This window comes from Blastocystis hominis, assembly GCF_000151665.1.
Source record: "Blastocystis hominis, Singapore isolate B (sub-type 7) whole genome shotgun sequence assembly, scaffold_0".
In the NCBI taxonomy this organism is placed as follows: Eukaryota; class Bigyra; order Opalinata; family Blastocystidae; genus Blastocystis; species Blastocystis hominis.
Genome location: NW_013171815.1, coordinates 1,197,798 through 1,219,441, shown reverse-complemented (window position 1 = coordinate 1,219,441; position 21,644 = coordinate 1,197,798). Strand labels below are relative to the sequence as shown.

Sequence of the window (21,644 nt, the reverse complement as noted above, 5' to 3'; positions counted from 1 at the left end):
AGCAGCACATCGCCCGGACAGATCATCAGATCGGGCCGCGGGAACGCGATGCTATCAATCACTCTCTATCCGCACAATCACCTAATCGAGAGCCCGCTCGCCTTCGAAATCACGCCGAGACAAACGATCCCGTGCACCGTGAGCACGCGGAGAAACACCTCCGCAAAGGGCAGCGCGGGCGTGTCCGGGAAGACATACGGTAAAATGGGGTAATTGCCTACGTCGCAGCCGGCTAAAAGGAGAAACGGTAGTTCTTGGGGAGAAAGATGGCGGTGAGAACGTCGAAGAGATGCGGGCGGAGGTGCGTGAAAGGGAGAAACAGGGAAGACGTGCCGAGATTTACCGAGGTGCAGAGCGCATCGGAGATGCCGGAGAACTCGTTGGACGCCACCAGTCCGTTCTCGACCACGTACGACGCCAATGGAGTGAACACCGAGCCCGTGGAGACGTATTCCGGGTAGAGAAGCAGAACGTGGGACATGTATTCGATCTGCTATTCAATTCGATGGAGAGAGAGAAAACCTGCTTGAGGTTTTGGAATAAACCGCTGAGTTCCACTTCGTAGTCTATTCTGAAAGGCGAGGAACGATTTCACCTTGAAAAAGCTCTAATAACGTCGTAGCGATAATCGATATCGACGTGTTTTCTTCGTCGTCGCGACTAAAAATACACTGCGATTTACAAAAATTCTAAAAAAGAAAGCACTTCTAAGCGATCTGGAGACGTGTACGTCCCGATCACAATTCGTTCGGCTCGCAATAATCGCACGATTTTGGGGGTATTGACTTGCAAATAATCATTCGGAACGTCGTAGTAATTCGAGATCGTTTTGGAGCAATAAGAAGAAACGTGGTCACGCGCCGGATTGGTGTAGGACCGCTTGTAATACGGCGATTGATCGAAAACATAGAGGAGAATCGGCAGCGTGAGCAGCGACTGAATGATCGCTACACATCACGCCGAATTCGAATCGAAACAGTCGTCCGGCGCTTCACAAAACAGGGATACGCACACAATGCAATTTTGGCGATGGAATAAAAAGTTGATGTCGATCACGGAGAGCAATCGAGTGTACACTTCGTCAATATCTCCCTGTGCATCACACAAAGCAGCACAAACACAAACACAAAACACATAGTCGACGATTCGAGCCATGCGAATCGGACGTTTTCGGTTCAAATCTTTCACGGCTGGCTGCGACTCCATCGCTGGCTTCGGCTCCGCGTCTCCCGACGACGTCAGCGATTTGCCCAAGCTCTCGATGACAGGCTTTAACAGCTTCGCTTCTTCGGAGGTGGACAGCGAAAGCTCCGTCATTTCGACTTCTTTCTTCGGTTCGGAACTCATCAAAACCGCTCTCGAAGGTGCGGGGCGCGTTCGTTTTCGAAGAGACACCGACGAAGCGATTTGCAAATGCGATGTGCAGAGCTGGTGAACATGCTCCAGCTGCGAATCCGGATTGCTCATCGAGCGATTCTGCGAAAAGAGGCAGCGATCGGCAGCGAAAAGCGACGCGGAAAACCCGCCTTCCGGGAAAGTAACTGCGAATTCAACGAATCGGAAAAGAAAGAAAACAGGAATCGTCGATCTTCTTGAATTGCTGATAGTCCAAATCGAGCGATTCCTTGTTCTGCATCAGCGTTCGGTTGATGGAGCCGCAGCTACGATCGATTCCAGCCAGCATTCCGACCCCTTTCGCGAGACAATCATGATCACATCGCTCGCAAACATGTCGTGTTTCTTCGTGTTGAGCAGTACGCGACTCAGCGGACGCGCATACGACGACTTCTACGCATTACGCGATCCTTCGGCACCCACCAAAATCCCCAGCGTTAAAATCCCGCAGTATTTGTAGAGGCAGAACACAAGGCTACGATTCAAAGAGCGGCAATCAAGCAAACAAATGATAGCGTTTTCCAATGAAATAACTGGGCGTGCGAATAAACGTAGTGGAGAGCAGAAGCGAGTCATTGTAGTTCGCAAACAGCTCGGAAAACTCCGCGGAATGCGTTTCGATCGGCATTTTGGACGGCTATCTCTGAGAAATCGAGAAAAGTGGAAACGAGGAAACTGTGTTCTTTGTTAATGAAGAGATTGTAGAGAATGGACCACGATCCCTTGCAGCACAACTCATAGGAAATGATCCGATTCATCAAGTCCACCGGCGAAATCGGGATGAATTCCGCGATAAACTACATGAAACGCCCGGCCAAGCCGCACTCGATCGTGGTGAATGTACTTGTACTGCTTGTAGTACCCGAACTGCTTGTTGGACTCGTAGTACACGCGACAAATCGGCAGCAAGATCAGCGTTTGGACCACATCGCTCTTCCGCTCGATCTCCGCCTTCGTGAACATCATATGGTTCGTTTTCCCGCGGTCTGCGCGTCATTTCCCTCCACGGCTCTCACTCCGACTCCACTCCATCGACTGGCTCTCCGCGGCTTTCCCACTGCTCTCCAGTCCGGCCAGCGTCGTGGAGCTTCCGAACAGTCCGTGCGACATGCCGTCGGAGTTCCGGAACGCGTCGCTGATCGACGGGAAATTCATGCTCAGCAGCCCGCCGCCGCCCTCCGTCGTCGCCTGCCCCGAGCTGGCGTTGGTGGCCGTGTAGTCGCGCCGCTCTCCGGAGGTGTTGATGTACAACGCGCGCGTGGTTCCGTAATCGGGGAGCATCGGAGACACGGAGGCCGACGTGCTGGACGCTTTCATCGCGTAGAGCCGGTTGAAGCGCGTGTTCTCCGTGTCTAGAAGGAGTCAGCGCGGAGAAGTCGAGGGGTACTTATGTTGGACTGGTAGAAGAAAAAGTTCGTCTCCAGAGCGTTTACCATCAGCCGGATCCACGCTTGCTTCTGCTGATCACTGCGTCAAAACCCGATCACAACGCTACCTCCAATTGGGATAGGGGAGAATATACACCGAATATGCATCGAATAAGCACGCGTTGATGCACGCTGCGTTTCGTTAAGACCCCAATGAAACGCCTGTGCGGAGCGGATATCAAACTGATCGGCGTTCCGTTGATGATCTGCACGTGCGACGCGTAGCGACCGCAGAGCGTCTGCATGCTGTTCACGTCCACTTTCTCCTGCGTCATCAGCACAACTACGCGTGATCCCCGCGGTTCTGCACCCACAGACCGTATCCTGGAGGTAATCGTTGGACCCTTCTTTCAATTCGCAGATCAAACACGGCAGAATCTCTTTGAAATACCCCACGATCACCACGTGCTCCGCGTTTTTCCGCTTCCGCAGTTTCTCCTTCCGAAATCGGTCGCGAGGAACCGCGGGAGTCGCGAAAAGCCGGCTCAGCTGTGAGTGAAAAAAAGGGGAAAATTAGGACTTTGGAAGGAAGCCAGAACAGAATTGAAACAATATAATACGTGGTGGCGAAGCGCCCTGCCTGGGTTTTGGGCGTAATATCTCCATATCCGACGGTGGTGACGGTGACAAAGGCGTAATAGCTGGATGGGAACAGGAGAAAAGTGGAAACAGGGAATCGAGGATGCTGTACTCGACGACATCGCGCTCGGTGTTGGTGTAGAGGCCTAGAATGAGATGGAATGGGAAGGGAAACAGCCGAAAGAGAAGACGAAAAGAACCATTTCGGCGATGGTGATGACGATTTCGCGGTTTCGACGCGCTTCGATGGCTTCTTTCCAGAGCTTCATGTTTCGGAGGAGTAGGAAGAAGAAGAAGGTGCGAAGTGGGTGAAGGAAAGCAAGAGATGAGTGAGTGAATGAGTGAATGATAAGTGAGTGAATGAGTGAATGAGTGAATGAATCATGGATGAATAATTGAATGAATGAAAGGGATATGCTCGACAATGAAAAAATAATACAAGAAATATGGCTTGGGAACGATGGTCACGATGATCACTGGAAGACCGGCCGCGAAATTAAAGAGACCGTATCTATTGTGATAAAAGTGAATGACGTGCACATTGACATAACGAACTCGCACTTTACGGGAGCATCGATGAGATTGCGAATGTAATCAATCACAATGACGAAGTTAAGAGTGACTTCGATGATAGTAATTGCTACGTTGTGCTCCCATGACCAGGCGTAAATGTAAGTTCGAATTCCAACAATGGTGATGAGCAGTGTCAAACACACAAACAACACCTAGAGGTAAAGCTGAAATAAAAATAAAGCACAATCTCCCATTCAATGGTTGTACAGCGAATTAGTCTCTTGATCGATCCGTATAATCTCTTTAATAAACTCTCTGGATTCTAAAGGAAATACTAAAAAAGATACGCGAGGGTGGACTTTGTGTTGTCTGCATTACGTCGATCTCACCATCAAGATACGATTCCTCTCTATCGATCTGTGACATAAGTGCCGAACGCCATGGAATACCCCGAAGACACTTTCATTTCTCTCAGACCGAACATTGGTTCCAAAAACCTACTTTTCAACACAATCTCTCGAATGTACAGAATCATCATAAACATATATTTTATTCTCGTGATTTAAGTACGCTTGAGTCTATAACAAATGGTCTTTTTACAATATGCATACGGAGAGCTCCTTATCCTCGTTGTCTAGCACAAAATCATAATATTTGTCCTCCATAGAATAAAGAAAATCTGGGGAATTGTATTTCTTCATCGTCATAGTGTGTGTGGATGGAGAGCGCTCGCCTCTCTATCATCTGGAAAAGTATGGCTCTGTACAAGAGCACGCGTAGGCATGTTAGTAATGAAATACTGTTCCGCCAGATTCAAACTATAACCGCGACCAAATGTTTCCATCTTTTTTGGCGGCAAAGAATTTGCCTCCTCATTATTTCTGATTGTCTATGGCGGCAATGTCTGACTCTCTTGTTTGCAAAGAGGTGATGCGTATCTCATCAGCCCAACTGAGCTTTTCAGACATGCTGGAACCCGCGCTTCAGTTCCAAAGCGGATCATGTAAATCGACTCATTTCTCCTTTATGGACGATAATTCCTCGGGAAGCGTTGCTCCGGAAGCAAGTCCCAAAAGAAGCTCGCTTTCGGTTAGTTACAAAGTGTTTCCAAGTTCAAACTCAAAGTTAATGGCTATTAGCACCTCTAATTCTCAAAGTTCACAACATTCTCGCAGTTCTCAAACGTATGCTCTACTTGCTTGGAAGGTGATGAATAGAGGAATTGGAATTGTATCTCGGAGAGAAACACAGTCCCAAGGTAATTCTCAAATGAAGGACTCAAAGTTTCATTATTGGGAACTAAACGACTCCCTAGCTCGTACACTGTGCAAAATGATGTAAGAAATGAAGAGTGGATTTGAAAGTGTAGAGATACTTTTAAGATGGTGAAGAAGTATGAGGCGAAAAAGACGGTTATTCAAATGGAATCTGTTCGGCTTTGGTGTATAGTATATTATTTGTAGGGACATATGTACCTGGATGGGAAGATCAATATTGTGAAGAAGAAGCGGATGCGTCATCGTATCAATCCCAAGAATTTTCTGATGTCCATGTAACAAACTCTCTATTCTCTACCTTTTCCGTTTGATTTTATTTTCCTATATTATATTTATGATTGATGTGTACAATTTGTTTGTATGAACAATAAACTCCAAAAATCGGGTCGATTTTGCCTTTCAAAGTATTTCTAAATACATTAAGCAAGATGCAAAACCCGCAGCAACAGCAGCAACAGCCAGGGCAAGAGGAAGAGCAGCCTCGCATGAACCTTTTAACGATGATGCTGATCTTCTTTATGATTCGAAGTTTGATGTCCAGTTTCACACAGCCTGCAAAGCCTCAGACTCCGGCATCCATTATCGAACAGTACAACCAGACGTACAAGGAACAGAAGCCTGTAGAGCAAGACGCTCCCGTAAATCCTGTTTCTTCGATATTTGGAATGATGAAGGGAATGATGCCAGTCAACAAGGGTATTAAGGGGAAGGGTTATTTGCCAATTCTGAAGGACGGTGCTCCTTGTGTATGCTTTTTCATTTTTGTGTGATTTAGTCCGTGTACGTGTATGCTTCCGAGTCCAAAGAGGACTGTACGATCGATGACGCTCACCTCTTGTACAAGCGCGAGTCGCAGCCCTACAGTTCTTCGATGGAGTACAACGAAGTGAATATTACGCTTCCCATGACCGAGGGTCTTCTCAACAACGGCACCTACTTTGCACATCTCTTCTTCGGAGTGGCGGGCATCGAGCCTTCCATGGAGCGCGGCTGTGTCTCCATTAAGGGCCAAACCCACACGGTGTATCGTAGCGTTTCATTCTGCGCTGGACTGTAGAGCTCAATCGCTATAAGCCGAATATCACCGTCGCGGAGCAGTACAACCTTCTCTCCAACTCTTCCACACTCCTCGTACTTTTCTCTCGCTCTCTCTCTCTACTTTAGACACACAAATCCACGGAGCCTCCCAAGATCATCAATTACTGGATTCCGATGTTGCACCTCTACGTGATCCCCTTCGCGAAAGGCCTGCAAGGCGGCCAGATTCCTCCCCAGATGAAGGATTACTACCTGGACGACGCCACCATGACGTACACGCCGAACGTGGAAGTGAACGAATTCGTGCTGATGAACAAACATTTGATGCCGATTAACGACTCCCTAGCCGAGCTTCCGCTCACCATCTCCTTCAAGGCCTTCGGATTCTTCAAGGGACAGATGATCGGGCAGATGGGAACCGTGCTGGAGATGCAGAAGGCGATGGGAGCCGCGACGGAGAGCGACTTCGACGACATCAAGGCGATGTTCTTGGAGACGAACCCCACGTTATTGATCATAACCGCGGTAGGATCGCGGGAGAAGCGTGAAGCGTAGGTGGTTTCGGCGCTGCACAGCGTGTTCGACACGCTGGCGTTCAAGAACGAGATCAGTTTCTGGCGCAATCGGAACAACATGGAGGGCTTGTCGGTTCGCACAGTGTTCATGAACGTGTTCGTGAATCTGATCGTGCTGCTTTATCTCATCAACAACGAGACCTCCATGATGATCCTGATCTCCAACGCCGTGGGCCTTCTGATCGAGGTAAACGCTGGGCGAGGAGGCTGAGTTGCAGCTGTGGAAGGTCACCAAGGCGGTGAAGATTCGCTTCTATTGGAAGGGGAACATGCCGGTTCTTCGAATTCGCGACCGCGCGACGTACAGCACGAGCAAGACGAAGGAGTACGACGACATCGCGATGAAGCATTTGATGGTGATTTTGTATCCGTTGGTGGCGGGGTACGCGGTGTACTCGCTGATCTACGAGACGCACAAGTCGTGGTACGATTGGATTATCACCTCGCTGACGAACTTTGTGTATCTGTTCGGTAGGAGAGAAGGGGAATCGTAAGGCGCAGGATTCATTTCGATGACGCCCCAGCTGTTTATCAACTACAAGCTGAAGAGTGTGGCTCACATTCCGATCAATGCCATGATCTATAAGACGCTCAATACGTTTATTGACGATATGTTCTCGTTTGTGATCAAGATGCCCATGCTGCATCGAATCGCTTGCTTCCGTGATGATGTGATCTTCTTTATTTATCTGTACCAGATGTGGATTTATCCGGTCGATAAGACTCGAAAGAACGAGTTCGGATATTCTGCGGTGGATTTGCAGAAGGCGAAGAAGAGTAATGAAGAAGGAGCTGTAGTCAAGCATCGTGCCAAGACCGATCTTCTAGCTTTTTAGGGGTTGTTGTATGTTTGTGAGAAACAGTTTGGTTGAGATCATTGGCATGTTTAGTGTAGGAGAGTATATACAGGAGAAAAGCATGCTCAAGGATATCAGCTCAAATGATCGGGAATAAGAACAACGCTAAGTAATATTGAAATGAAGATAATATGATTTCCAGGTGGTCTTGTTTGCAATGTTGGGCTAATAAGAATTGAATAATTAGAGTGAGGGGATAATATATGGAAAAATGGAATCGTGGCTATGAATATAATTATCTTTGTTTTTTCTAACTAGAAAATCTCAGAGTCATAGTAATTTTCAGAAACAGGGAGAATAATGCAGAAATAGATATCATAGAATCATTGATAATAGTAAATCCATTACATAATGCATTAGTTTTAGAAAAAAACGATTATAACTTAATTTCTCGATGCAAAACATTGCTGATTTTGTCAATTCGGCTATTAGTAACTATCATATTGATAGTTCTATTATTCAAAATGTACAAATTCAATTGGGTAAAGAAATGAAGGTAGATGGCTTGATTTCACTCATATTGAGTAATAGAGAATGTGTAGTATTGCAATTCAATAATGGAGTATTCATGAATCAAGGATTTGTTCTCAATGATCAGAAAGTGTTGAAAGTATTTGGAAATCACCAAATTGGCCGTATTTCATATAATGAAAAAGCCGTAACAGAGGGAATAGTGGATTTGGATCATGGAAGTCGATTTGAAGGCTTGGTATTGACAGAAAAAGAAAAAGGAAAAGAAGGGAAAAGTGGAATTCCATTTGGATATGGTGAAATGTATGATGATGATGGAATATTGGTGTACAAGGGCATAATAATCAATTGGAAACGATTTGGATATGGAACGAGTTATCACAATAATGGATGTATTGAATATGAAGGATATTGGTGTGATGATAAGCGATTTGGAAGTGGAAAAGTCTATGATCTATCAGGCAAGTTAATGAAAGAATGTGAATGGTATAATGGAATTGAAAGTGAGGTTTATAAAGATTATTGCGGAGATGGAAGCAAACCCATTTATATCGGAACGAAACAATTGAAACTGAGTGACCATTGTGTATTGGTTGATTGGGATGTTTCGTGGTTGCGTAATTTGGAATCAATCGAAATCGGCAATGATTGTTTTGGATCAGTACAAACATTCCAAATCGATGGATTGAATCGATTGAAAACTTTGAGAATTGGCAAGAACTCATTCACTCAGAATAAGAATGGTCGTTGTGGAAGAGATGAATCGAAATCATTCCACATATTGAATTGTGAATCATTGGAATCCATTCAAATTGGTGAATATAGTTTCAGTGATTTTGCTGGAGACTTTGAATTGAAGAATTGTCCACAATTACAATCCATTCAAATTGGTACTATGGGAAAAGAATCGTACAACTTCCGTAGTAGTTCATTTGTGATTCGAGGTATTGAACTGATAATGAATGTTTGAATTCATAGATCTTCCAAATCTACAATCTATTATGTTAGGTGGCTGTACGTTTGAATTATCCTCATCAACAATCATTGAAAGTATTGAATGAATTCGAATGAAATGATCGATGTAGATCTTCCATCACTACAGTCCATTAAACTTGGTAAATTTGCACTTTATGGACAGAATGAAGAATCAAGTTCGTTGCTAATGCAAAGTGCGAATGACATGATTTGAAATGATTTGTTTTGTAGATCTTCCAAATCTAACATCCATCAATTCTGAGGGCAGCAACTTCGTTTGGCCTCATTCGGTAACACTGGACAGTATTTTAGATAATTGATAATTGATTGCATTTAGATATTCCAAATCTTCAATATGTGTATCTACCAGGTGACTGGTATAATCGCCCATTTATGGATGTACAATCAAAATCAATATCGAGTATTTATGTGAGCATTGTATTTCTATATTAGATGTCTCTTTTTTTCTATTTGATCTTGTCCACTAAATCAAGGAGTAATTCCCACATTGCATCTGTTACTGTAATCAATTCAATTCGATTCAATTCAGTGACCGTTGTATACTCAATGCTTACTTTGTTTGCTTGTATCAAATCCAAGACTCTCATTCTTTGGTCAGAGATCAGGATTTAGTCATCATTTCTTCATTCGAATCCTCGTATATTACACAACATCAAACGCGTTATTATATATCTACTCTATTTTATAATATTGAAATTGTTCGATTGTGATCCTTGTCGCTTTCACTCTAAACTATTGGTACAGCTTATAAACTTCCAAAGTAATCTCATTCGTTGATTGGACCCCATTCACCGAACATAGTGTAATTGGTGAATTTCCATTTCCTCTATTTTGTTTTACCACGATGAGTTTATCTCTTGAACAGAATCTACATTTCTATATAGATATCTAACCAATAAGCCACTATCTCTCCTTTAAGAATTCTTCTCCCCACTGAGGTATTCAGAATAATAATGCATATACATTGCCTTAACAATTGGTGTGCAGCCGAACTGCATGAACTACTCAATATCTCCCATTCAGAAACATATCGGAAAATGACTGCTGAACAAAGAGGAGCAATTTGAATTTTCAAAACCTTCTTCATAAATCTCAAATACATTTCACTCTTATGTCTCCAACAAATAAAAATAAAACATATGGCATTCAAAAATACCAGATTAATAGCCGAAACCGTACAGGGTTCTTCCCTGTCTCTTCAGCGCGTACACAACGTCCATAGCAGTCACAGTCTTTCTCTTGGCGTGCTCCGTGTACGTCACAGCGTCACGAACCACTCCGTCAAGGAAGGTCTTCAGCACAGAACGGGTTTCATCATAGATCAGACCCGAGATACGCTTCACTCCTCCTCTGCGAGCCAGACGACGAATGGCGGGCTTCGTAATACCCAGAATGTTATCACGCATCACCTTGCGATGTCTCTTCGCTCCTCCCTTTCCAAGTCCCTTTCCTCCTTTTCCACGTCCAGACATTTCGTATGTAGTGTTTGAAATTTATTATGACTTTTTAGTCAAGGTTTACATATTTGATTTCAGCATACAATAATCGTCCAAACAGTATATCATCATATTATTGGTTTAAATTCAACTTCGTCCAATTTCAACCAATGATTTCCCCTATTTTTGGCGGCAGGGATTTTCACTGTTCCCTCCCTTTTTTCATTTTGGCATTATTTGTTTCCTTTTAGCAATGGCTCGTACTAAGCAAACTGCTCGTAAAAGCACTGGAGGAAAGGTTCCTCGTAAGCAACTGGCTACCAAGGCCGCTCGTAAGAGTTCGCCCGCTGCTGGAGCCGTGAAGAAGCCCCATCGTTATCGCCCCGGAACTGTGGCTCTGCGTGAGATCCGCAAGTATCAGAAGAGCACTGAGCTTCTGATCCGCAAGCTGCCCTTCCAGAGACTGGTGCGCGAGGTGGCTCAGGACTTCAAGAACGATCTCCGTTTCCAGGGATCTGCTGTGATGGCTCTTCAGGAGGCTGCTGAGGCTTACCTGGTTTCTCTGTTCGAAGATACCAACCTGTGCGCCATCCACGCCAAGCGTGTGACGATCATGCCGAGAGATATGCAGCTGGCTCGTCGCATCCGCAACGAAAAGTAAAGAAAGAAAAATTGTTCATCTGGTATTTGTCAATACCATCCCACTTTGTTTTTGTTTTATACATTATTATTTGTTATTTACCTTATGGGATCTCATTCGCATCGACAGCTATCGAGTCGAAGTGAGAGTCGCGACCGAAGTCGTCATCGACATCGTGATCGTAGCCGTGATCGACATCATCATCGCCATCATGATGACAGTCGTTCCAGAAGCCGCGAATACTCTCGTAGAAGAGATCGGAGTGAGAGTTCGCGCAGGAGTCATAGGCATGACCGTTCTCGATCCAGGCGAGAAGCTCGATCTAATTCTGAGAGCCCTCAGCGCAGACTCGAGGGAGGCACTGCAGCTGAGCCGAAGAAGGTAGAATCCGTGAAGCCCCTTCCTTCCTCCTTTGCAACTACCGATTCCAGTCAGTATTTATTATCAGTCAAACCGACATCGACAGTGACACGGTCTCTTCGCTTTGATGAGAAAGGAAGAGAGCTCAACGAGTTTGGTGAAGTGATCGAGGCAGAAATTATTAAGCCAGAGTACACGCTGGCGATCAATCGAAAGCAGCAGCCAAAATCACAGATTAACCCGTTCGCACCATTTGCTTTGAAATAACGTTTAGTTACCTCGCTTCATTAAATTCTACGAAAGCGAGTTTCAAAAACAAGCTAAAGAACCGTTCACTACTGGATCCTCGCATTAAGGTCTCTTCCCGCGACGTTCGTCGGAAAAATGCTCTGACCTTCATCAAACAAGGAACCTACACAAAGCTTGCCGAGGAGATGCGCAGCAAAACAGCTCGCGCCCTCGTCAGCAAGCAAACGCTCGCCGAAGCGCTGAAACCCGAGATCCCCGCGGACTCCCAAGCCCCCGAAACGCCCATCCCGGACGCGACATCGCTCCCTCCTCCCCCTCACAACCCCGTTCCCGCCATGGAATGGTGGGACGCCGACTTTCTCCCCGCGGAACTGCGCGAATCCGTCCGGGACGGGAGTTTCACCGGGAGTTTCGGCGGTTCGGATGCGTGGTCGTCGCTTCGCTTCGATCTCTGCCTGACCAAAGAGTTTTGGTTTCCCCGTTTCCCCTAACGCACAGCGTGGTCGAGCACCCGGTCCCCGTTGAACGCAACCGTCTCCCCGCGGAAACCGCTCCGGTGGTGATGTACACGAAGAAAGTGGATTCGGTGCGGGCGTTTCACGGGTAGGAGCGGAAGAAAGAGCGTCGTCTGCAGCGCGCGCAGCGCGAGGAAGCGAAGCGGAACCTGATTCTCAGCGGTGCCATTCCGGCTCCGGAGCCGAAAGTACGTTTATTCCCGCGGTTGTGAGTAGTTAACGTACCGGAACTTCAAGCAGGTGCTGGGAACGGAGGCGCTGATGCACCCGACGGAGGCGGACCGGAAGGTGCGGGAGCAGATCGAGCAGCGCGAGCTGGCGCATCAGCGTCGGAACGAGGAGCGGTAGGCGCGGAGGATGCGTGAAATGGAAGGAAGCTGACGCCGCAGGAAGCCGCGGCGAAGCGGGAGCGGAAGGTGATCGGCGTGAGGGGCGCGGAGATGGAGGCCGCGTTGTTCCGCATCGAGCGGCTGTCGGATAAGCGGCTGCGGTTCAAAGTGAGCGTGAACGCGTCGCAGTATCATTTGGTGGGGAGGGTAGGCGAGAGGGAGACGTGCGAGGTGTAGTGCTGTATCGTGCCCGCGGCGCGGTGCGTGATGCTGTATGTGGAGGGGACCAAGAAGGCCATGCGGCATTACACCAAGCTGCTCATGCACCGAATTCGATGGAATGAAACGGTGGATGGAGAAACGGGAGAAACGGGAGAAACGGGAGATAATGGATGCACGCAGCTGTGGAGCGGAGTGGTGAAGCAGCCACATTTCACCGAGTTCGCGATGATCGACTGTGACAGCGATTTGGAGGCGAGAAAAGAGATGGAGGCGAAGTCGCTGGTGCAGCATTGGGACGCGGTGGTGCATTATGTGCCCCAGATGAGACAAATATAAAATGGTTTGGAGTGGATGGATGTTTTTTTTTGTGTTGTTTGTTGTAAAATTGAGATTCCTATGGGCGGAAAGTTGTAGGAGACTAAGAAGGCATGTTGCAAGGACTGGGCTTCTAGAATATTTATAATTGTAAATAGGTTGGTCACAGAGTACTCAATTGGTTAGACTACCTTCCTTCTTCAATAAACCACCCGATGCCAAAAGTTGGATATCCTGTTCCAAATCTGTGTGCAATGTACTAGCAACACTATTCTTGTGCAAATTCGACCTATTTCGTATACAAAAACCTACAAATCCATCCTATTGGACGAGAATCAGGTGGGTCGTCATGATTCAATCTTGCTATATTCAGATTCCTGATGAATTCATTGTTCGCATCTCAACTGAGTACATTGTCTGCAGCCCTTTTTGTATAGAAGCTGTGTCAAAGCTTGTTGAATCGAAGGGGGAGACGATCGTCTACGCCACAAATGTCGACAAGCAACACAAGTGACCGGCACATAATTCATCTAACAAACAGACGAAAACAAAAAATAGAAAAACGAGTGATCGTCATTACTCAGTTCCGAATCCTCACTTTACGCGCAGGCCTTATGTCCGGCTATCGAGTTTACACTGTTTCCACCTCTCATATCCAGGAAGCCCGTGAAGGTCTCATCACCGATATGCGTTATCTCACATTGGACGATTCCGACCGAATCTCCATTGAAATGGATGGGTGGGGCATCACCTTCCACGCCCTCCACAACGAGCAGCTCATCGCCTCCCTCCTCGATCGCTACAATCAGCTCTGTGCTCTCATTCCTGACTCCCAACGCGCCATTGTTTCCCTGCAACCCACCCTCCTCGCCCACACCTCCTTCACTCCTCAATCTCCCCGTCCCGATCCTCTCACCAACCCTTCCGCCTATCGTGACGCTGTTCATTCCATGTTTGTTCTCCTCTCCACCTTCTGAAATAGGTTCACCCTTCTCTGCAATAAATACGCAACATTCCCGCTCTTGGATGTCGATACTGATCTCACCGACCGGATTGAGCACGGTTCCCGCCAACTCATCATCTCACCCGCGCGTCGTCGCGTGGACGCCGCGCAGAGCGCCGCGCTCATCGAGCTGCTTCGCTGGGACACGTGTGATTGGCTGGAGCCTGCCATGCAGATGGTTCGAACATGTGGAAATCTGCGGCGTGCACGCCAGCGACGATTGTCTCCCGCGGGCTCTCGCCGCCATGCTTCGATCGAACTCCACGGTGACCTCTCTCGTGATCGACGACGTCTCGATTCCCGCCAAGGTATCCGCGGTTATTGTATTTCGAATAGTCGCTGCATTTGCTTCCGGAGGCGCTGGAGGAGAATAAAAACAGCGCGCTGCGCTCGCTGGTGCTGCGGCATATTCCACTCTCCTTCGAGTTTCTCGATTTAATGCTCCCTGCTTTGCCTGCGCTGCGAAAGCTCTCGCTAGCGCATTGCTCGCTGAACCAGAGCGCTTTGGTACACTTCTTCGATATGCTGCAAGAGAATCCTCTATCGAACTCGCTGGAGGAACTAGATATCGCGTTCAACACACTGGGTCCCGACGGATCCAGCGCACTGAGCAATTGGCTGGTCGACTGCAATCCGTAGGGTGAGAAGAGGAATAGCTGAAATGTAGACCTGCGTTGCACACGCTGAACATCGCGGGGACGAACGTGGCGTGGCCAATTTTGGTGGGAGCCTTTCAGAAGAAAGATCTGCATGTGCGGAGTATCGATATCTCGAACCACATGATGTACGATCGTGTGTTCTGTTCGCTGAATCCGTTTATTGCTGGAGGACACATCGACAAACTGGTCATGAGGGATATGAGAGGCGATCCCGTGATGGTGGAGGGTCTGTGCGGATCGCTGCTGCTCAACACGAATCTGACGCAGACCAGCCTCGTGCTGGACGATTTGGCGATGGAGTGTAGGAAAGAAGGCAGGATTGAGAGGGCAGGCCACTTCCAGGAGCGCTTGATCTCGCTGGTGGCACAGTCAAACTCGCTGCAGGAACTTTCTGTGCGCAACTGCAACATGAACGATGTGTGTATCAGCATGCTCTGTGATGTGCTGATCAAGTTCGAGAACTGCAAGCTGCGCCGATTGTACATCGACGGCAATTTAAGTCTTCCCGAAGTCGGAAAATGTAGTCAAATGCCAAAGGAATTTTCACACAAAGCGTCATCCTATTTGTGCACGCTCCTCACAGAGTCGAAGACATTGGAAGTGCTTTCAATGAATGGCTGCCATGGATTGCTTGCATCGAAAATCGCAGAGGGATTACAGGCGTCGCGATGTGGATGTGATAGTAAGCTGTGAGTTCTAGCTATTCAAGAACTGCGCATGGACGATTGCGGGATGGTGGACGACGACATCCGCCTGCTCTGCAATGCCTGCTCCGGACATCGAACCCTGAAGACGCTTACCATAGATCGGAATAATATTCTGGTCGACGGGTTTCAGAGAATCCACGATATGCTCACGCTCAACAAGACGATCACCGACATGGGCACACTGCGTTCCCTGCCCGAAGTAGGCGCAAATGGAAACCTAAAAGGCAGATCGAACGATTGTACAGCAGCGACGACAGGGAGAAGGTGCAAACACTGCGACGTGATTGTTTTGTGCTGATGATGGAAAATGAGCGCTTGCAGTAGGTAACGAACGGACTGGTGAAGCGCATTCGTTGGATTCAGTGTGATTGTTCTGTTTCTGTTGTTTTTTGTAAAGCACTCGATTCCCGCGGTGAAAGCCATGGTGTTCTTGTTCTTTAAACAATTAATCTGCATTAAATCATGACGAAAAAAACATACCAAGAGGTTGTTCGAGGAATTCGCACCTCGAAGTACCCTGCCATGTATATATCGGAAGTGCTTTCCGAGATCCGACAAGAAATTAAAGGAACCGACAGAACAGATAAGGTCGTGAGTCTCCAGAAGCTGCTGTATCTAAATCTGATTGGATACACATTCGATTGGGCTGTAAGACACTTGGAGATGGAAAGCTAACCTCCTAGGAATTTCAAGTGATCGAGGTGATGAGTCAGCCTCTGTACAAAGAACGCCGTGTTGGGTAGAAGATTCCGCTCAGGGTTGAAGATTAGATATCTTGCTGCTACGGTGCTCATCCGTCCGGATTCTGACTTGTTTATTCTGTGCGCAAACTCTCTGAAGAAGGCATTCCTGTCCAAGAACAAGGTTCGTTGCATGCGGAATCATTAATCGTTTAGTACGACGTGGGTCTGGCCCTGGACTGCTTCAGCATGATCGTCACCGAAGAACTGGCGCACGACCTGCTCCCCGACATTCTCACTCTGCTCAACAGCAAGCGTGCGTTCGTTCGCCGCAAGGCGGTTTTGTGTTTGTTCCGGATCTTCAAGCAATACCCTCCCGCTCTGGAGGAGTCCTACGACAAGCTGGTCAATCTGCTGGTGGACAGCGATATCTCGGTGCAGAGCAGCGCGGTGAGCGTGATCACCGAGCTGGCGCGCGAGGACCCGTCGCGCTATCAGAACCTGGCGCCGACGATCTTCACGCTGCTGCTGAACGTGGAGAACACGTGGGTGCTGATTAAAGTGATCAAGCTGCTGATGAACCTGGTGACCGAGGAGCCGCGGCTCGCGAAGAAGCTGCTGGACCCGTTAGTGAACGTAGTGCGCACCGCGGAGACGAAATCGCTGCTGTACGAGGCGATGATGGGCGTGACGCAGTGCCTGATCCACATGCCGGTCAAGGTGGGCAGCAAGCTGGAGAAGGAGATCCACAAGGTCACCGATCTGCTCATGGTCAAGTTCCTCGAGTTCGTCCAGGACGCCGATCCCAATCTCACCTACCTCGGCCTCTGCGGACTGCTCAAGCTCGTGGAGGTCGCGCCCGCCGTGGTGGCGCGGAAGTCCTTCGTGTACGTGGAGTGCCTGAAGGCGAACGACAGCACGATCCGCGCCAAGGCGCTGGGCCTGGTGAAGGCCATCGCCAACGCGAAGAACCTCAAGAACCTCGTCGAGGACCTCGTGAAGTGCCTCCGCGCCGGCGTGGAGTTCGAGATGAAGGAGGAGATCCTCCAGAGCATCGTGGAGATGTGCTCGCGCGACACCTACGCCAACACCCAGGACTTCACCTGGTACGTCAGCGTCCTCGTCGACCTCGCCCAGACCCGCGGGAGCAAGCAGGGCGCGCTCATCAGCGGCCAGCTCGTCGACGTCGCGCTCCGCGTCCCCGCCATCCGCCTCTACATGGTCAACTCCGTGCTGCCTCTGCTGCTCCAGCCCGACCTCGTCTGCGAGTCCATGCGCGACGTCCTCATCATATCCTTCCTCCACCATCCCCGCGGTTCCTTCACCCCACGGCGCCGCCTGGGTCGTCGGCGAGTACTCCGGCTATCTCCAGCAGGACCAGATCGTCAACGTCTTCGCCTCTCTGGTCTCCCCCGCGGTGATCTACCTCCCGGTCCGCGTGCAGGCGACGTATCCCCGCGGGGCGGCGTTACCGGTAGGATCCTGCAGGCGCTGCTGCAAGTGTCGCTGCGGTTCATCTGCTCGCTGGGCTCGGCGTCGGAGCGTGGTCCCGCCGCGTGGAAGTGAGGCGTAGAGGCGAGCAAGGTGCGCGAGTCGGTGATCGCCCACGCGGAGCAGTTCCTGGGCAGCGAGAGCGACGAGGTGCGCTACCGCGCGACGCTGCTGATCGAGGTGCTGCGCGTGACGGCGTCGTTCGACAACCAAGTGATCGCCATCGAGAAGCGCGACAGCGTGGCGCAGGAGATCGAGCAGATGAACTCGGCGCGCCAGGCGATGTCCTCGCTCAACGAGAAGGCCGACACGCCCGTCCCCGCGGAGAGCGACACCGAGATCAACCTCGCCGCCGCCATCGACGCCGGCGACGCCGAGACGCCCGAGGAGCCCGCGGCGGAGGACACGCCCCGCGAGGAGCTCGCGCTGACGCCGGTGGACCGGATGGAGGGCGAGGGAATCCACCAGCTGTCCGAGCTGCTGGACCACCTGACCGCGGAGCTGCTGCCGGTGAGCGCGAAGGCGCAGCGCAAGGTGAAGAAGCCCGAGGGCCTGGACCTGGACACGCCGCTGGCCAGCTTCGAGCTGGAGAAGCCCATCGAGAGCTTCCGCACCGTCAGCTTCGTGGACGGACCGCTGTTCAGCTACGAGAGCGCGGCCGAGCCGGGCCGAGTGGGCATTGCCGAGGGGGGTTGAGCGTAGCATCGACATCATCGCGGCCACCGCTCGCATCGGCGCGAGAAGAACGAGTTCTATCTGGACGCGAAGGAGGAGGAGGAGAGCGAGGAGGTGCCGAACCAGGAACTCACGCTGGAGGACGTCGGAGTCCCCGTGGTCGTCGGAGAAGCCGCCGAGAAGAGCGAGGAAGCCGCCGAGGACGCCCCCGCCGCGCAGTTCCATGTGATCCGAGATGAGGAGGAGGAAGCGAAGGCGAAGAGCAAGGATAAGGAAAAGGAAAAAGAAAAGGAAGGAAGCGGAAGACATCGAAGCCATCGCTCGCACAGACATCGGAGAAATGGAGATGGTGATGGAGAGGAGGCCAAGGAAGAGGCAGAGGAGAAACCGAAGGAGGAAGGAAGCCATAGACATAGAAGACACCATCATTAGTATTGTTTGTTGAAACAAGAGAGGATCGGTCGGAGTGGGGAGAGATTCGAGAATGGGAGCAAAGAAGTTTCGCAAATTTAATAAACGAAAACAGCTTCCACAAGACAAATTCAATACTACCAACAAATGGAGTTCACAGCATTCTTCAAAACCTTCATACGGAGTATGGATGATCGATTGATCGCTGAATCCCAGGCATTCAATGGAAGGAACAAAAACCTCGCTTCAGAGCTGAATCGCCAAGGTCTAAGCATTCGGTCAATTACGCCCGACGGGAACTGTCTATTTAGGTAGGAAAGCAACTGGACTGAAATGTAGATCGTGCGCTGACCAACTATTTGGAAACCAGGACCGTCATGCCGAAGTGCGTCGGAAGGCAGTGGAATATATTCGACGGCATAAGAGCGATTACCTCCCTTTCATGGACGAAGAGAGTGGCAATTTCAATCAGGTATTTTCCAATTTCTCTCGTCAAGCATAGTACGTGAATCATATGTCTAAAAACGGAATCTGGGGAGGCGATCTTGAGATCAACGCGATCTCCAACTGTTACAAATGTAACGTGGTTGTTTATCAAGACCATCGTCCCAACATTGAGTTACAGAACTTTCCCAAGGAAAATCGCGTGATCCGCCTAGCTTATTTTGGTTCTTGTCACTATAACAGTGTGCGCGGGAATTCTCAAATCGCTCTTTCGGACCATTCCACGGAGGGGAATATTGTGATTCGAAAGGACGAGTCGTCCCCACCCAAACAGGAAGCAACTCTGTCGAAGTCGACATCGAAGTCGACATCGAAGTCGAAGTCTGAAACACAATTCAAATCGGATCAAAGCCACGATCATACGACTGTTCCTGTTATTTCTCCATCAAAATCCGCGGGTATCCAACCTTCCACAAAAACACGACAATCGCAATCTTTGAAACCTCGGGAACCTCGGGAATCTTCTCAGAGTTCGGAGATGTCCAAGATTGAAGATGCATTGAAGCAGTTTGAAACGTCCGCCGCCCTGCTTCGCTCTTTTTCTAATTCCCGCCAAAAACTGGATGAATCGTGGAAACGGAGAATCCAATCGGTTCTCACGGAGATGGCTTCTTCGTTCGGTGAACACGAGGCAGAAGTCAGGGAAACAAGGGAAACAAGGGAAACCAGGGAAACCGTAGAAACAGAGAAACTGGCAGAAAAGCATGAAAGTGAAAAAGCAGAGAGTTCCGCGGGGAAGGGCGAGCTCTCAGCGAAGCAAATAGCGAAGCGAAACATGCGAATCATTCGGGAATTCGAACGACGTGTGAAGCGAGCCAATGCGCATCATGTGCACTTACCTGGTGAATGGTGCGGCGATTTGAGTTTCGATGATTTGGTTCCATTGAATACGCGATTACAGCTGCTGTTCGTTACGCGGGAAAAGCAGGTTCGCAGTTTTTTGACCCTCCTGACAAAGAAATGTCCTTGTCATTCGGGCGCGTATTTTAAGTTTTGCTGCTATCCGAAGATGAAAGCATGGTAGATAGAGAACATAGGGGGTAACTTATAGTATCAATCGAAATCGGTATCATTTAAGTAAGTTCAGAGTTTGATAGATCTTGTTTGTTGAACAAAGGCTGAGATGAGCGCTTGCTTGGATCGGATTTGGTCCGCTATGAGAGTGTATTTCCCACTGAAGTATGCGGAAAAATGGTGAAGATTGGATCAAAGTTGTTATCGATTAGGGATAATGTTGGATTACTTGTTGCTCCCTTGAAGGAGAAACTTGTTGAGGGAAAGCCTAAAATCTTGCTGTGTAACGATATCGTGGATTCTGTAAGGATTTATAATTTTATTAATTGAAAAGGTACTGGATGAGGCAGTTCAGATGAATGCAAGTGCAATTATTACATATCACCCCATCATCTTCCACGGTATCAAGAAGCTGACTCCCGATGATCGTGTCGCTCGTATCGTCATGGGGTAGATAATATTTTGTTTGGATTCCTTTAAAAGATGCATCAAGAACGATATTGCTGTCTACTCGCCTCATACAGCGTGTGATGCATCAAAGGGAGGTGTAAATGATTGGATTGTGGATGGATTGGGAGAAATCGCGAGCAGTGCACCCATCACCCCAGATCGTGAGAATCCTGAATTTGGAATTGGTCGAATTGCTACGCTGGCTAGTCCCTATCCAACGATCTCGCAACTGATTGAGCGAATGAAGGTCCATTTCGCGATTCCCCATCTGCAGTTAGCTGTATGTCTGCAGTTCGATTTGGATGTAGACCAATCTTCCGCTCGATTCTCCAGTTCGCAAAGTGGCTGTGTGCGCCGGATCCGGCGATAGTGTGTTGGCTGTAGCAGGTTGAATGAAAGAAATGAATGGAAGGTAATCGAAGCGGATTTTTATGTGTCCGGAGAGCTGAGTCATCACGTGATTCTGGATGCGGTCTCGCATGATCGCTCTGTGATGGTGTGCAATCATTCGAACACAGAACGAGGCTTTTTGAAGGAGCTGCGAGCGCGATTGGAGAGTGAATTGGGCGAAGAGTTCACGTTTGTCGTGTCGCAAACCGATCGAGATCCGTTGTCCGTTTTCTGCTTTGTTTGTTCCACACCTGTGATAAGACTGATTGTCTATTTATTCGTCGATGTGTCTAGCTGATTTGTTTTCCGCTGTTTTCCTTTCGACTGTATCCCTCCATCACCCTCTCTCTCCCAATCATCCATCATTTGAACCTTCCATCGCATCTCCATTCTTTGAATTTATTATCTCATTCACTTCCCTCCTCCTCCTCCTCGTCTTCCTCCATTACTATTATTATTATGATAA

The 21,644-nt window shown here is 48.7% G+C and overlaps 7 protein-coding genes; 5 read left to right on the top strand and 2 right to left on the bottom strand.

The window, feature by feature from the left end:
* Window positions 1-5,619: 5,619 nt before the first annotated feature.
* GSBLH_T00000396001 (uncharacterized protein) lies at window positions 5,620-7,647 on the top strand (the record flags this gene model as incomplete). XM_013038598.1 has 7 exons in its annotated part: window positions 5,620-5,937; window positions 5,967-6,219; window positions 6,249-6,322; window positions 6,356-6,754; window positions 6,785-6,991; window positions 7,023-7,275; window positions 7,306-7,647. 7 exons carry the CDS (start codon window positions 5,620-5,622, stop codon window positions 7,638-7,640), a joined length of 1,839 nt encoding a protein of 612 aa, XP_012894052.1. The 3' UTR covers window positions 7,641-7,647.
* A 2,612-nt stretch (window positions 7,648-10,259) lies between these two features.
* GSBLH_T00000395001 (Histone H4) lies at window positions 10,260-10,600 on the bottom strand (the record flags this gene model as incomplete). XM_013038597.1 has 1 exon in its annotated part: window positions 10,260-10,600. The coding sequence occupies one exon, from the start codon at window positions 10,598-10,600 to the stop codon at window positions 10,289-10,291; it is 312 nt and encodes a 103-aa protein (XP_012894051.1). The 3' UTR covers window positions 10,260-10,288.
* Window positions 10,601-10,817: 217 nt separating this feature from the next.
* GSBLH_T00000394001 (Histone H3) lies at window positions 10,818-11,269 on the top strand (the record flags this gene model as incomplete). XM_013038596.1 has 1 exon in its annotated part: window positions 10,818-11,269. One exon carries the CDS (start codon window positions 10,818-10,820, stop codon window positions 11,223-11,225), a length of 408 nt encoding a protein of 135 aa, XP_012894050.1. The 3' UTR covers window positions 11,226-11,269.
* Window positions 11,270-13,793: 2,524 nt separating this feature from the next.
* GSBLH_T00000392001 (uncharacterized protein) lies at window positions 13,794-14,444 on the bottom strand (the record flags this gene model as incomplete). The annotated part of the gene is made up of 2 exons (XM_013038595.1): window positions 13,794-14,267; window positions 14,301-14,444. 2 exons carry the CDS (start codon window positions 14,442-14,444, stop codon window positions 13,794-13,796), a joined length of 618 nt encoding a protein of 205 aa, XP_012894049.1.
* Window positions 14,445-16,025: 1,581 nt separating this feature from the next.
* GSBLH_T00000391001 (uncharacterized protein) lies at window positions 16,026-18,841 on the top strand (the record flags this gene model as incomplete). The annotated part of the gene is made up of 6 exons (XM_013038594.1): window positions 16,026-16,211; window positions 16,247-16,302; window positions 16,334-16,427; window positions 16,460-17,786; window positions 17,817-18,406; window positions 18,437-18,841. The coding sequence occupies 6 exons, from the start codon at window positions 16,026-16,028 to the stop codon at window positions 18,839-18,841; spliced, it is 2,658 nt and encodes an 885-aa protein (XP_012894048.1).
* A 52-nt stretch (window positions 18,842-18,893) lies between these two features.
* Window positions 18,894-19,322, top strand: GSBLH_T00006064001 (uncharacterized protein; the record flags this gene model as incomplete). Its single annotated transcript, XM_013038593.1, has 3 exons — window positions 18,894-19,004; window positions 19,037-19,131; window positions 19,160-19,322. 3 exons carry the CDS (start codon window positions 18,894-18,896, stop codon window positions 19,320-19,322), a joined length of 369 nt encoding a protein of 122 aa, XP_012894047.1.
* Window positions 19,323-20,693: 1,371 nt separating this feature from the next.
* Window positions 20,694-21,476, top strand: GSBLH_T00006063001 (uncharacterized protein; the record flags this gene model as incomplete). The annotated part of the gene is made up of 4 exons (XM_013038592.1): window positions 20,694-20,788; window positions 20,822-21,068; window positions 21,097-21,168; window positions 21,201-21,476. The coding sequence occupies 4 exons, from the start codon at window positions 20,694-20,696 to the stop codon at window positions 21,474-21,476; spliced, it is 690 nt and encodes a 229-aa protein (XP_012894046.1).
* Window positions 21,477-21,644: the final 168 nt, after the last annotated feature.